The sequence below is a fragment of the Lathamus discolor genome, chromosome 4 (assembly GCF_037157495.1).
Source record: "Lathamus discolor isolate bLatDis1 chromosome 4, bLatDis1.hap1, whole genome shotgun sequence".
NCBI classification, from domain to species: domain Eukaryota; kingdom Metazoa; phylum Chordata; class Aves; order Psittaciformes; family Psittacidae; genus Lathamus; species Lathamus discolor.
The window spans coordinates 8,456,624-8,471,723 of NC_088887.1; the positions used below are offsets into that span (position 1 = coordinate 8,456,624).

At 55.0% G+C, this 15,100-nt stretch overlaps 1 protein-coding gene across 3 annotated transcripts; it reads right to left on the reverse strand.

Moving 5' to 3' along the window:
- Positions 1 to 5,375: 5,375 nt before the first annotated feature.
- Positions 5,376 to 14,960, reverse strand: ENO2 (enolase 2). Of its 3 annotated transcripts, XM_065676217.1 has the most exons (11): positions 14,803 to 14,960; positions 11,989 to 12,080; positions 11,215 to 11,318; positions 9,851 to 9,920; positions 9,550 to 9,683; positions 8,115 to 8,337; positions 7,472 to 7,669; positions 7,144 to 7,345; positions 6,827 to 6,935; positions 6,630 to 6,688; positions 5,376 to 6,333 (listed from the first exon to the last, which is right to left on the reverse strand). In XM_065676217.1, the coding sequence occupies exons 2-11, from the start codon at positions 12,071 to 12,073 to the stop codon at positions 6,264 to 6,266; spliced, it is 1,254 nt and encodes a 417-aa protein (XP_065532289.1). In that variant the 5' UTR covers positions 12,074 to 12,080; positions 14,803 to 14,960; the 3' UTR covers positions 5,376 to 6,263. The 3 variants fall into 3 exon arrangements, with proteins under 3 accessions (XP_065532289.1, XP_065532288.1, XP_065532287.1); XM_065676216.1 differs by having other exon boundaries at positions 6,630 to 6,935; positions 11,223 to 11,318; XM_065676215.1 differs by having other exon boundaries at positions 6,630 to 6,935.
- Between the last annotated feature and the right edge of the window lie 140 nt (positions 14,961 to 15,100).

Sequence of the window (15,100 nt, forward strand, 5' to 3'; positions counted from 1 at the left end):
GAGCCTATGAAGGGTCTGACCCAACCGCCTGCGGGCCGGAGGGGAGCTACAAGTGAGCAGCGCTGCCCCCGTTGGGGCCGTAAAGCAGGACCGGGTGGACACGCACAGCCCAGGCTGCACGGTGTGTGTGTCTGCATTAAACAGGGGGGCTCCGAGTGTGGATGGGCAAGCCCTTGCACAGCTCGCTAACAGACTTCAGTCACAGACCGTTTCCTCGGGTGGACCTTCCAACGCAGGCTGGATGCTGCTCGCTCAGCGGGTTTTTATTCAGGAATTCCTATTGTCCGTTACATGGCTCCAAGCACTATTTACAGCATCCGAACCCGGCAGTGAATAGAGACGTATTCACCTCCTCTCCTGCGTTCTTCTGTAGCGCTAATCACCCAAGCACTTCACAAACGTTAATAACAAAGTCCCTGCAACACACTTGTAAGCCCATGGCTCCCAACGTGTTTGTCCTACACCCTTTTCCCCAGGGGCACTGTGGCATTTTGGGGCCTCCCTTTTTATCCTGGGCACAGCATTGCTCTCAGTGCGTCTCGTTCCCAAGCCAGCCCTGTTGGCACGCAGCACCCCATTGCACAACATGAGCACGCCTCATGTCTCCAGCCTTCATTCATTCTTTCATCCACCCTTCTCCCCAACCTACCTCTTTGTCTTGACCCTCGCCAGAGCCTCCGCCTTGCCAGCAGTAATCCGCGGTGCTATTGTTCCCTGCGACATTCTGGTTTCCACACTTCCAGTGGGGGATTGAAAACACCATGGATAATGTGCAAAAATGCCCACTGGTTTTGGGGTCATCAGTAGGAAACATTTCAGAGTATCATTTTGCAGAGGTGCTCTGTGTTGGCAAGATCACCCTGTTGATGCCTAGCACAGAGGTAAGCATTAGACTGCGTATTAGGAGCAATTCCTTTCCAAAGGGTGCTCAGGCATTGGAACAGCTGCCCAGGGCAGTGCTGGAGTCACCGTCCCTGGAAGTGCTCACACACCGTGTGGATGAGGCCCTCAGAGACATGGGTTAGTGGTGGCCTTGGCAGTGCTGGGCAATGGCTGGACTTGATCTTAAAGGTCTTTTCCAACCTGGTTGATTCTGTGGTTCTGTGATTATCTGCTTCACAGAGTGGCTCACTCAGCTGAGACCCAGGAAACAAGAAAGAATATTACTATTATTGCTGTTGAGCTAGCAGTGCTTGCACTTGTAGCTGCTTCAAACTGCTACCTTAGGAGTTGACAGCCTTACCTCCTGAGCTCATGGCGAGTATGAGCCTTAGAGGCCAAAGTGATGAATCATGAATAAGGAAGATCTTGTCAAAATCCTTGTTTTCTGGATGCTAAACAAAATATCCAGATCCCTGAGGTTTGTGATTTCGGGAAATGCCTTTGTGAAGGCTGGTATTGCTTCAGCCCCAGGGTCTTCAGAATCAGTGACATGTGACACCAAGTTGATTAACCACAAAGTCAAGCCCGAATTGTTTTCATGTCATCATTTCCCATAACCAGGTCTGTTGCTTGAGTTAACAAAAATTGTCTTAAGCAAATGTTAAATGAAAAACAAGAAGAGACAGAAGGCAAGTGCAGCTTCTTAAGGCCTGTTTTGGATCTCTGGCTGGCTGAGGAGAGGCTATAGACACAGGGATGACATGGGTGCTGTCAGCCTTCCCAAAGGCTGCACTGGGTAAAACCCCCCTGCTTTGACTCAGGGTGGCATGCATAAGTGGAAAATAAACAAGGGGAACAGAAGTGGTCCTGTGTGCTGGTGCAGAGAGGCCAAGGACTGGCTGCAGAACATGGGAAATAAACTTCTCTCACCTTTGAAATGAAGATATTGAAGACGTTGGGCAAATCAAGAGCATTATTAGGTGTATCTTTTCAGGATGGATAAATGACTCATGGAATCTGTGAGCCAGCCAGGAGGCCTCAGCAAGCAGATACCAAGCTTGCTGGGGTGCATCCGGTCCTTTTTCGGAGCAGGGGGATGGGACATGCCACCTCGTGAGGTCTCTCCAACTGCATCATCCCACTGCTTTCCAGTTCTACCGGGGGACCAGCAGCAGCGTGTGAAATGAGAGGCCTTGGCTGGGATGTAGAAATGCAGCACAAGAGAGATGCTGATAAACTGCAAAGAGTCCTGCAGGGAATCAGTGAGATAGTTAAGGTGCCCAAGCCCATGGCATACAAGTAGAGGCTGAAGGAGCTGACTCTTCCAGCCTGGAGAAGAGGAAGGTTAGGGGGAAGTAATTACTCTCTGCAGCTGCTTTTTGTGGGAGGGGTATAGAGAACTCAGGCTCAAGCTCTTCTGACAAATGCAGAAAGGGTGAAAGGGTTGGAAGATTTACAAGGGAAATTCTGACTAGATAAAGGGAAAACCTCCTCCCTGAAGGTAGTTCAGCACTGGCACAGGTGCTGATAGGGGCTGGATCTAGGCCTGGGACCAGCCCTGCTGTGAGCAAGAGTTTGGAGCAGAGACCTCCAGACACCCCTTCCCATCTCAATCTTCCTGTGAAACTCTGATTCTAAAAATACAGAGCCCTGTTTCCCTTTTTGGCACACAGCACACAGTAGTCTCCTTGATGAGCCAAATGCTCTTCATTCAAGTAACATGCCCAGCACCCAGATTTTTGACCTCTTGTCAGACGTTCAGCTGAAGAGTGTCTCTGACAGCCTCCAATGTTAAAGATGTTTCTCAACACTGGTTTTTAACATTTTAACATCCAATGTTAAAGATGTGTTCTCAACACTGACCACCACCCCGTGGTTCTTGAGAGAGGCAAAAGATACCAGAGAAATTCAGTAGCTCTTCAGTAAGGCTTCCCCGTGCACTTTACAACAAGCCTAATTCAGTTGCATCTCCCCTTCCAGATCCATTATGGGCACATGCACCTCTTTAGAAATGAAAGAAGAATTCTGGAGGGGTGGTGGCTGGTGTTAAATGATCCCTTTAACCACTTGACATCGTTCTGAAAATGTCATCTAACCAGAGTACGACTTGAGAGTTAAAAGAAAACCAATCCAAGGAATGTTTCCCTGCACAGATACTGTCACATCCCCAGCCCGTCCCTGTGCTGTTCCTCATACTGAGGCACATTGGAATGCACATTATAGGACAGCAATCTGATGGAGATATCAGCTTATGCACCAGGAGCCCTCAGGTGTTGAACAGCAGTGTTTGGACATTTCTATCACAAAGAAACAATAACCAAATCTCTGCCACTGAGGTGAAGAGAAAGCAGCGTACATCCTTATGGTGCATTAGCTAAGGATGAAGATCTGCAGTGACCAGGCAAATATATCAGGGACCCTGTATTCCTTATATACATTGTGCCACCAGTGACGAACTCTTTAACTTGAGAAAAGGCATCAAGGTGAGGCCCTGCCACAGCACAGTGCGTTCTCAGCACCTCAGTGCTTTCACGGGTCTTCCCTGACACAGGGATGTGGCCATACTGATAGTTCTTCACTAACAAATTGTTACCACAGTGTGGGGGCATACACACCGGTTCCCTGCTGTTAACCACGATGCTGTATTTAAATGGGCAACACAGGCTACCTTGGGTACTTAGTTTCCTTCCTTGCACAAGAAAAAGGCAAATGTGGGAAGGGGAGATGCTCTTGGGAACATAAAAGCTAAGAAACTTGACTTCCAAAAAGCTGCCCTGCTTGCTAAGCAACAGCCATATCACTCGCCAAGGTCCAGCCTCAAAAACAAAGCAACACAAGCCGTTAGGTGTACAACTGGAAAGCGTGTGCTCGCGCACCATCCGCACGCACCCAAAACGCACCTTCCTGCCCAACACCAGCGTTGTCGTGCACAAACGCTTCTTTGAGGGAGGACGCGGCTGGGAGGGACCCCTGCAGAGGGGAAGGCACCCCCTTGACGCACACCTCACACCCCCGTCGCTGCCGGGGCCAGCACCGCGGTGCGCGGCAGGCCCCGGCACGGGGAAATGGAGCGTTGCCGGCGCGGCTCCCGGACTACAGCTCCCAGCGGCAGCCGCGCCGTGCGGGATGCGCTGGCCCCCGCCTCTCGTGGGGTGCGGGGGGCTCGTTCGGCCCCGGGCATGAGGCGCGGAGCGGGTGATGCGGCCATCAGGGGCAGGCTTTGAGTTCGGGGGCAGTTCCAGTCCGCAGCTACGCTGCCGCTCCGAGGGACTGACGGGGAGGCTTGACACAGAGCATGGGCGAGAGACGGCCTGCGGCTGGGACACAAGCTATTCATTAGCGCCGAGATTTGTTCTGTATTCACTAGTGATCCCCTAGGAACCAATCCTGTCTCTACTCTTATGTTCTCCCTCCCACTCTTTTTTGTTCTGGGGATGTGTGCCATAGCCTTTGTCTTCCCTTCTTGAACCTACTCCCTTCCCCGTGCTATTTAGTGAAGAATCAGCAGTGAAATGGCAGTGGTTTAAGGTCTTTTGATTTTAAAGTCTGAATCAGGACAGGTTTGAGGGGGCTTGGGGTTTCCCCTGTCCTTGGTCATCACAAAAGACAAGGCGGTGTGGCTTAAGCGAGGGTCTGGAAACTTACTGTAGTGACGTGGGGCAGAAGGTTTGCAGTGATGCAGAGGGTTGACCAATGTACAGGGGGGTTGTATAAGGAGGTTGTACAAGGGGATCACACAAGGGGGTCGTGCAAGAGGGGATAAAGGAATTTTGCCTGTTTAACAGAAAGCATTGTTTGCAAATAGCTGTCAAGCTTGCCATGCAGTACCGTATGAGCAGGACCTGTGTGTGCCCAAGTACACAGGAGGGCTACTGTCACGAACTAGTAGCAGTGGGCAAGGTGGTTTTACTGTTTGTTCCCCATCATAGCTTGGGTTGGATTTCTCCCAGCAGCCTCCTGCCCTGGCTGGAGTCTGTCCACAATAACACTGCTGAGCAGGCGCTGAGGCTTGCTGGCTCTTGGCCTGCTGGGGCACAAGCTGAGCATGGGCTACTTTTCCCAAGTACTGCTGTGCTGCCTCTGTGAAACAAGATGGAGCTGAGGGACACATTCCGTCTATCCCTCTAGTCACTGCTCTGCAAGGGGAGGAGGATCTGCTCTCCCAGAAACTTGCAGTTCCAGGCTCCCATCACTTGAGAACAGCCTGGGGCCCACCGTGGAGGGCACAATTAAAGACTGCACAGCGTGTGGTTTGGTGGAGATGGTGAGGGCAATGCCCGCCCTCCCCCCTGCCTTCCCCCCGCAGAGCAGCCTGGCTGTGGGACAAGGCTTGGAAAGGAGGTGGGAGTACCAGGGCCTTTTCTTTCTCTTGCTGGTCGCCTCTGCTTGTTTCAGTTACCTTTCTGCATGAGCCTCTCCTGCTCTGATGGCAAAATGTCCCCATTTCCCAAACACTGGCATGTAGAGAGAAACATCAGGCCAGGCCAGGCAACTCAGGTGTGAAATAGATTTTAATTGAGTTTTAGGATCTGTAGTTTGTCTGTTGCTCAGCTGAGCATGGGCCGTTCAGAAGGTGAAGCAGACATTATGGGCAGAGGAGAGGGTAAAGGACCGCAAGAGGGGAGGGAATAGAGAGAAAAAGGTCACGAGAAGCAAACGAGAGCATGGATTTGTTTACGGATGTGTTTTAATATATCATCCCACAGTGCTGACCCGGAGACTGACAGTGCACACACACACACACACACACACGCAGACCCAGTGAGGGACAGCAGTGCACTTCAACGCTAAGCTGCTGGCAAGCACATCCCAACACAGCACAGCACTTGGGGTGGAGGGAAGGGACGCTGGGGTCCCACCAGAGCTCAGTGCAGACACAACCTGGGGCACAAGGATGCCGTAGGCCATCACACATGCACCTACACACGTGCACAACGAGAGCGAGCCACTGGTGACACTCGTGCGTACACAGCCACGGGTGCGACACTTGTCCAAACACAGCAGCCAACGCACATATGCTCACTGCCCATGCTCCGGCGTGCAGGGGAAACACACCAGGCAGCTGGTGTGCTCCGCAGTCTAACACATGAACAGAGCGGCTCAGACGCAGCCCTGCACACAGAACCCCAACAGACACGCAATGCCTACATCCAGAAATGCTTATGACCCCAAAGGAAGGGACACAGGTACAAGCCTCTCTCTCATCCTTCACCTGGTACATCTAGCTGGGGACACCTGAACTCAAGGGAGTTTGAAATGAGAGGGAACCAGGTGGCAGAGTGGGGGAGAAAGAGCGAAAAAGGGAGCAGTGGAGCAAAGGGAGGTTCAGAGTCTGTGAGGTGGGAAAGAGCAGCAGGGTGGCTGTGCCCTGGGGACAGTGTTCAAAGAACACTTGGGTTGCGAAAGTTGTGTCCGGCAAAGCGTGCTTCGTCGCCAAGCTCTTCCTCAATCCTGCAGGAGACAGAGAGAGCACATGTCAGGCCCTTGCTGGGAGGGAGCATTGGAAGCACCAGGGTACCAGAGACAGGCAGTGCATCAGCAGGAAACCGGCATGGGCTGGAGGAGCCAAGGAGGAGGGAAGGAGTCTGCTCCAGAGATCTCCTTGGGATCCTACTGTCATCTCTGTGCCTTGTCTTCATATCATTTCCCCCACAAGCCCCATCTACCCTCGGGCTTTCAGCTTCTCCCACCCCAGTTACTCACTCCTCCATTCTCTGTTTTGCATTCCCACCCCCAGAGCCTCTTACCTCATGAGCTGGTTGTATTTAGCCAGACGTTCAGACCTGCAGGGAGCACCCGTCTTTATCTGCAAAGCATTCCCCAAAACAAATACTGGTAAGACACTGTCGTAACTCTCACCCATTTCCCATGGGGAAGCAAGGGATTCCGTCTTCACACCCCTTCGCTTTCCTCCAGACTTGTGCATGGCCTGGGTCTCACCTACCTGCCCAGTGCACAGTCCTACAACCAGATCGGCAATGAACGTGTCTTCAGTCTCCCCAGACCGGTGGCTCACCATCACCCCCCAGCCGTTCTCCTGGGCCAGCTTGCAGCTACAAGGAATGAGGGATGCAGTCAGCAGCTCCCACTCCTCTAACCGCCGCCTGCATAAGGTGAGGTCCACACAGCCTCTCCTCCCACCCTCAGCACCCTACACTCTGGTAGAGACAAAAGTCTATTCATCCAATGGAGAGATGACACCCTGCTGTGATTCATCACCAACCCTTTCACAGGACAACAAGGGCAGTGGGCTGGACTTACGCTTGGATGGCCTCCGTGACAGATCCAATCTGGTTGACTTTCAGTAGGAGGCAGTTGCAGGCCTTCTCTTCAACAGCTCGCTCGATGCGCTTGGGGTTTGTCACTGTCAAATCATCTCCCACTATCTGAATCCCCACATTGGCCGTGAACTTGGACCAGGCTTCCCAGTCATCTTGGTCAAAGGGATCCTCAATGGAGACCACTGAAGGCACAACAGAAGAGACATGAGTCAAAGCTGCCTCCTTTCCCACCCCAAAACCAGAGGGCATGTACCTGTTAAGCATGCCACACCGGTGATGATTCTCTGCTACCAAGCACAGCAGCTCACCTGGATAATCACGTACAAAGCTTTGGTAGAGGTCACCCAGCTCATCTGCAGAGATGTAGCGGCTTGGGTCATCTGGCGACTTGAAGTCCAGGTCGTACTTGCCATCACGGTAGAACTCGGAGGCTGCCACATCCATACCAATGACAATCTTGTCCGTGTAGCCTGCCTTGTCAATAGCTTCCTTGAGGAGCTCCAGAGCTGGGAGGAGGAGAGTTGCAGTCAGCCCATACAGAAAGCTCTGCCTTTCAGTGAGAACCTCCCCTGGGAGGGTTCTGAGAGCCACTGAAGGGTCTGACAGTGAGATGGGAGAAGTGAAGGGAGCTCAGAGCACAACAGAAACGTGCCACGGAGCCGTGGAGGCCGTGTCCAAAGGGAGGAGGAGGGATTTAAAATACAATCCCACAGTTCAGAGACAAGTTGGGGAAGTCCTTGCAGAAGTGTGCACATAAAAAGTATTTATGAAAAGGCCACAATGGATCGAGGCCACCACAAGTTGAAGTAGCTTAGGAACCATTCCCTAGCACAGGAGGTCAGTGACACTGAGGCATCGTATTTTGAACCAATCTTTGAGAAACGCTGTGAGCTGGGTATAGGAAGCCACAGCATTGCAGGCAGAGGTACCACATCCCTGCAGGGCTCTCACCTTCACTGTTTTCCAGGATGTTGGGGGCAAAGCCTCCCTCATCACCCACATTGGTAGCATCCTTGCCATACTTCTCCTTGATGACACTCTTGAGGTTGTGATAGACTTCAGCCCCGATGCGCATGGCATCGCGGAAGCTTTCGGCTCCTACGGGCAGGATCATGAACTCCTGCATGGCCAGTTTGTTGCCTGCATGCGAACCTCCATTGATCACGTTGAAAGCCTGGAAGAGTCCATAAGAGAATCAGAGCTGAAGGTGCCTGTCCTGGCACCACCTAAAAGAGGCTCTCACCATGCCCATTCGTGACATCCCACAGGGTAACATAACACATCACCTACAACGCATCAGACCAAAGGCACGTGGGCCCGGGGTCTTCTTTCTAACAGTGGCTCACGGCAAATGGTTGGAGAGGACTTTCCCTCCTAATTCATAGATTCTTATCATAGAATCATAGAATGGTTTTGGTTGGAAGAGACCTTGCAACATCTAACCCCCTGTCACAGGCAGAGACACCTTCCACTGACAGGGGCACCTTCCACTAGAGCAGCTTGCTCCAAGCCCTATCCAGCCTGGGCTTGAGCACTGCCAGGGATGAGGCAGCCACAGCTTCTCTGGGCACCCTGTGCCAGCGCCTCAGCACCCTCACACAGAAGAACTTCTGCCTCAGAGCTCATCTCAATCTCCCCTCTGGCAGGTTAAAGCCATTCTCCCTTGTCCTGTCCCTACAGGCCCTTGTCCAAAGCCCCTGTGCAGCTTTCTTGTACAGTTTTCTTTATGCACTGGAGGTGCTCTGAAGTCTCCCCTTAAGGAGCCTTCTCTTCTCCAGGCTGAACCAGCTCAGCTCTCTCAGCATTTCTCCAGAGCAGAGGTACTTCAGCCCTTGCAGCATCACCATGGCCTCCTCTGGACTCACTTGAGCAGGTCCACATCCCTCTTGTGTTGGAGCCTCCAGGAGGTTCCCTGTAAGACATCTCCTGAGCTATATGTGTTCATCTGTGCTATGTTTATCTGTATTTGTTCATCAGCAATGCAGCATCAGCCCCTCCTCCAGGACCTTCCTCCTTGACTCTGAGAAAATGTTAGCACCCACAACACCCTTTGTGAAGGACTTTCACAGAGCAGCTGCCCCTGCTGTGAAGACCCATATGCCCTTGTTTTGAACCATGCCCCAGAGGGTTCACATGATGCCCTCTGGTTCTTGTGCTGAGTGAGATCCCCAGTCAGCTCCCACCACAACCTCTGTCTTATTCTCCTCAGGCCCCTCTTTTCGATGTTGAAACCTGTCAAATCCCAGGCCTTGGTTTGCTTCTTTAAGTGCAGTGCACTCAGCTGATGTTTCAGTCCTATATTCCTTCTTTCTCCACCTCCCAACACACTCCTTGAAGTTTCTTTTGGAGTTTCTGCAGGTGGGTGTCAAGGACAGAGGGCTCTTACTGGCACAGGAAGGATGAGATCAGAGTTGCCAGCCAGGTCAGCAATGTGCCGGTACAGGGGGACATCCTTCTCTGCAGCTCCTGCCTTGCACACAGCCAGCGAGACTCCCAGGATAGCATTGGCACCGAACTTGGCTGTGGGGGAAACCAAGGAGGAGTTAGGCTTCTCACCAGCAACCTCCTGCCCAGCGGTGCCCTTGCCAGCCTTAGGTTCACCACAGCTCTGACAGTGCCCCCCGCTCCAGCCCTCTGCAGCCTCCCCTGTTCTTTACTTCCCAGGCCAAAAAAGAGGGATGGATTACATTTGTTCTCTGTGCCATCCATCTCAAGCATCAGATTGTCTATCTTCTCTTGATCCACAACAGAGAGGCCCTGCAAGAAAGAAAACGGCTTCTGAGAAGGGGAGGCTGAGAAGAGCTGTTGGCTCTGGTGTGCAAGACAGGAGACGCTGATGAATAAAGCTGTGGGGTACAGGGACCTTTATAGCTGGTGGGAAACATATACACACAAAGCTTTGGAAACTAGTGCCTTGGTATGTAGTCAAGTTAGGTAACCACGATGATGTTGCTGCAGTGCAGTGTAGATGTGCCCACACTGGAGGAGGGATCAGGCAAGGCCACGTGTTGCTGGGGACACAGGACTGCCCTGGGGATTTACCCAGCCTTTTGGAAGCTTCCACAGAGCTTTGTGGTGCTATGACCACACAGAAGCTAGGCAGAACAACAGTACATGCTCAACCCCAAGCAAGCAATGTAGACTGGATGGAGCTGTCCCCGGGAGCGAGCATGGCCTAATCCATGCTCTCCACCAGGCTGGGTGTTTTTCTGGGATGGAGATTGCTGGGCTCTCAGCCAGACCTCCCCACAGGCTGCACAGGGTGTAACGTGTGGCTTTAGCTCAGCTCTCCTCAGAGCAGGCTCCAGGTCTTCAGTTGTGAAGAGGCTGCAGATGTGACACCACTGCTGTGCAGCCCGGTGCTGTGCCAGACCTGGCACGCATGGTCACTGCTCATCGCACCACGAGTGCTGGCTGGGATGAACAGGGTGTGAGGCCACAGACACAAGGGTGACATTCGGTGCTTGAGGAGGAGTACATCTGAAAGAGGGGAGGGAGCTCTACAAGGGAGCATTGAGGGGGCTGGTTAGGCGGTAGAGATGCTGCAGTGGGTCATGTAGCGTTAAATCCTTTCCACCCAGAGGGAAGCTTGCTGTGGACACATACAGGCATGGAGAACAGGAGGGGTGCACCCAAGTTCACAGGGAGCATCACTATGTCTGTTAACCCAGTGAAATGAAGAGAGGCAGAAACAGAGATCAGGGGACAGAGATGGACCAGAGTAAGCGATGGACAAGGGAGAACAAAGAGAAATCCTTACAGAGCCCACGAGAGCTGGGGCAACAGTGCTGTTGATATGATCCACGGCCTGCAGGACCCCTAAAGAAGGGAAGAGACAGAGAAAAAGAGAGAGAGAGAGAGAGTGAGGCAAAAAGAGGAGAGTGGAAAGAGGGAGGGAGAGGACCGATAGAGAGACAGAGAGGGACAGCGAGGGAAGGTTGAGGCCTGATCTTTCACTTTAGCTCTGTGCCTCTGTGGTCCCCCTGAGGGTCACATCCGCACCACCGCAGCGGCCGAGCGGACCCCCCCGCAGAGCCCTGCGCACAGGCACCTCCCCACCTTTCCCGAGGAAACGTGACTTGTCGTTGTCCCGCAGCTCCAGCGCTTCATAGATCCCGGTGGACGCGCCGCTGGGGACCGCTGCTCGGAACATGCCTGGGGAGCAGCAGAACACACATGTGAGGCGAGCAGAGGGAGGGAGAGCCCTCACGGAGCTGCTGGTGTCCTGCTGCCCTGGGAAAGGATGGGGTAACTGCTTGTGCGAAAGGGTGGCCCCTCGGGGCTGGCTGTCTCAGAGGTGGAGCACCAGGCAGCAGAAATAAAAGCACCCAGGAATTCCAGGCTCAGAAACCTGGATCTAAGGCGCCCCGAGGTCCACGCTGAACCCAGCACTATGGGTGACAAAAGGTGGAGTTCTGGCTTCTCAGCCCTCCTCCCGGTTCCAGAGGCAGCCTGACCCATGGCCAGTGACTTCCTCCCCCTCAGACTGGGGCTGGCTTTCTGTAAAGAAGGGATGCCTGATCTGGCCCCGCTCTGCTCCTCAGCCCACCCAGCTTTGGGCCCAGCGCAGCTCTTCCAGTCGAGACACACGCGCACGTCCATGCCTGCGCAGGGGACAAACCTTCCCCTGCCTCATGAGCATGGCCATGGGTGCGTTTCCAAACTTGTACTGCGTCCCAGCACTAAAAGCATAGCTGCAGCTGGCCATCACAGGGACTTGACAGCAGAAACACATCTGTGTTAATGGCGCTTTCCATCCCCGATGCGGGCAGGCACACGGCTCGGTCGGGTGGGCAGCACGTCCCCTGTTGTCCTCACCACGTACCTTTGTGTGTGTACAGGTCCACCTCAACAGTGGGGTTACCACGGGAGTCCAGGATCTCACGTGCATGGATCCTCTCGACTGCCATGGCGAGCCTGTGGAGAGGACAGGACATACCCAGCTCTGAGTGGCCCCCAGGGTCTGGTGCTTCTAATATCTAAACAGGACACTGTCAGGGAGAAGGGAGCTCAAGGAAAACAGACCTGAGGAGCGGGAGCTAAAAGCAGGGGCTCAAGAAAATCGAGCAATTGGTACTAAACTGCAGTTTATGGGTTTAGTGTGGAAGTCTGCCCACGATCTGCCCAGGAACTGGTTGTCCGAGTGCATTCTGCCCCTCCGCTGCCCGTGGCACACTCGGAGCTCCCGCTCCCCCCTCTCCCTGCACCACGGAACTCTGCCCCTTTATCAGGGCTCCCGACAAGAGCAGAGATGGACGGCGGAGACCGGGAGGGACACGGAGGCGGCACTGAGGGCAGCAGAGGCAGGGATCCGCACGTCCCGCTTCCCCTTGCCGGGAGGTGAGGCCGGTCCCTGCCGGGGCAGCCCAGCGGGGCGGCTGCCGGGGGCAGAGCGGGGCAGGGGTGGCAGCGCCGTGGGGACCCTCATCCCGGGCCTTGCAGCGCATCCCTGCCCCAGCACCCGGCTCGGCCCTCCCGCAGGGTCAGGCAGCGCCGAGGTGGAGCTGGCCAGCAGCCCGAGGAGCCATCTTGTTGAAGGCCCTCACATGCGAGAGAGGGCTCCGAAGGGAAAGGGGGGGGGGGGACCTGGCCCTTTGCTCTGCTCCTGAGATGGGGATACGGGTGGCACTGGGAGGCACCTCTGTCGGATGGGAAGGGTGAGGAAACCTGGCGGTTTGGGGCTCTGAGTTAAACCTGGGGTGCGAAACAGGCTGGTGGGTGAGGATGGCTGTTTGAAAAAGCTGCTCTCGATGAAGCTTGATCCCGAGGGGGTCCAAACCCACTTGTTTTCCTCCCCCATAGCACTGCCTTATTCTCCTGCCATGGGGCCATGCGATGCTGGGGAGCTGCCCCCCCCACAGGAGAAGGAGCAGCAGGTAGGTGTGCATCACCCCATGTCCCCAGCCCTGGCAGGCTTTCCTCCTCCAGCCCCCAGCCATGATTCACCTCAGCAAAACCCGGTGCAGAGGCTGTGGTGCGTGCGAGCAGCAGCGGTGCAGCCGGCACTGGGGCTCAGCACGGGGCGGCAGGGCTGCGAATAGCACATCATGGCACCGAGGGGAGCAGAGGAACTGGCTGGGGAAAAGCAGGAGCCGGCTCTTGAGCCCATTGCCTCAGGTGGTGGAGATGGTGCTGCGCTGAGGTTTCGGCTTCCCGTAGTGGGGAGTTTCAGTCAGCGACACCAGGGCTCTCTGAAGCCCACACAGGGCTCTCCACCGTGTCCGTCTGGGCTGGAATCCCCCATCAGCTGCTTTGGCAGCGCTCCTCATGCCATCTGGCACACGCTGCAGGAACTTCCTCCAGAGCCGTGCCCATGCAGCTGCGAGCTTCCTTTGCAGCAGTGCCCTGGCCATGCCCCAGCAGCCTCCACAGGAGACAGAGGAACAGGATTGCATTAACGTGCTCTTTGATAGCGAGACCTGTGCCAGATGTGGTGCCTCTCTGCTTCTGTGGTCAAGTTGCCCGTGTCACATTCCTCTGCCCACATCCATCGGCCCCTGTTGAGGCCAGCTCAGAGGAAACCATATAACAATCCCAGATCCAGCCTTGCACGCCCCACCCCATCACTCGCTTGATCTCTTCTCCCCTCTAGTCCTTTAAATCCTTTTCTCCACTTGTGCTGCTGCCCTGTGTCCCTGTGTTTGCCCTCCTCTGAACAGTGCAAAGAACCACCCTGAAATCCCTGGCATCCGCTGCACTGTCCTAAAAGGAGGTCAGAGGGGGATAAGCTGGGATAAGGGATTGGGACAGAGCCATGGCCGGGAGCCCGTAGCCCACAGTCAGGAGCAGAGAGGAGCCCGGCTGAGGCTGGGGCTGGGCAGGGCATCCCAGGAGACAGGCGCTGCTGCGGTGCCATCCCGAGGGCACTGCTCCGGGGCACTGCCTGTGGCCAGGGCACCGCAGTCCCCCCTCCCCGCCAGGCAGGCAAGCGTGGTGAGACCTCTCCCCAGAGCTCCCGGTGCTGCTGCGATCCCCCCCGGGCTGGGCACTGCTCCCAGGAAGCGCGCACTGCTGCAGTGTCGTGGCTGATGCAGCTATTGCTTGCTTGACTGTCACCTCGTCTCCCTGCTGCCCCCCTCCTCTGTGTGCTGTGGGGCTGTGCAGATGAGAAAACATCCCTTCTCCTCCCTCCCGCCCTCCCTTCCTGCCTTCTTCCCTCTCCGTGAGACCCGTGTTTGTGTCAACACCTCGGGAGGCTGGGGACTGGTCTGCTCCGAGGCTGGGTCCTTTCCCCAGCAGTGCCCAAACTGAGCTTTGCCTTCTCCCCACCCGCATCTCCCGGTAAAGCTCCATCCCGCAGCGCCTGCCGGCAATGCCCTTGGGAGCAGTGCCTATCCTTGTTGACTACCCCCTCCTCCTGCAATCCCCTGGGTTCACATCTGAAACGATGCTTTCCCGGGGTGAGGAAGGAGGGAGCGCCTGAAATTAAAATACGAAAGAAAAGTGAGCAGAGTGGGGGTGAGGAGGAAGAGGTGGGAGGAGCAGGGGGAGGAAGCGAGGGGAGTTCGGTTGTTAATGCCGCTCAGCATGGACCTTCTCCGCAGGGACCCCAAAGTGCGTGTAGGGTTTGGAGGACACGGGGTGGGGGGCAGAAACGTGCATGCGGTGAGGAGGGCGCTGGCCGTGGAAAGACACTTACCTTCCTAGGGCAGGGGTGAACGAGAGACACTGAGAAAGTACTGATGGAAAGGAGCGAGGACGGAGCTGAGGAGGGATGCAGGACCTCAAGGGGAGATGATGTGTCCTCTAAGCCAACGGCGGCGGCGGCAGCAGCAGGATGGAGACGCCCCTGATAGGGCCGGGACAGCAGCATGTGACCCAGAGCTGCGATGAGTCAGGATTTAGCAAAGCTTTGCAAACAGCACGTAGAGGATGGAGAGAGAAAGAGGGAGAGACAGACAGGGGATAGACATAGACAGACGAGGGTGAGGAAGCCG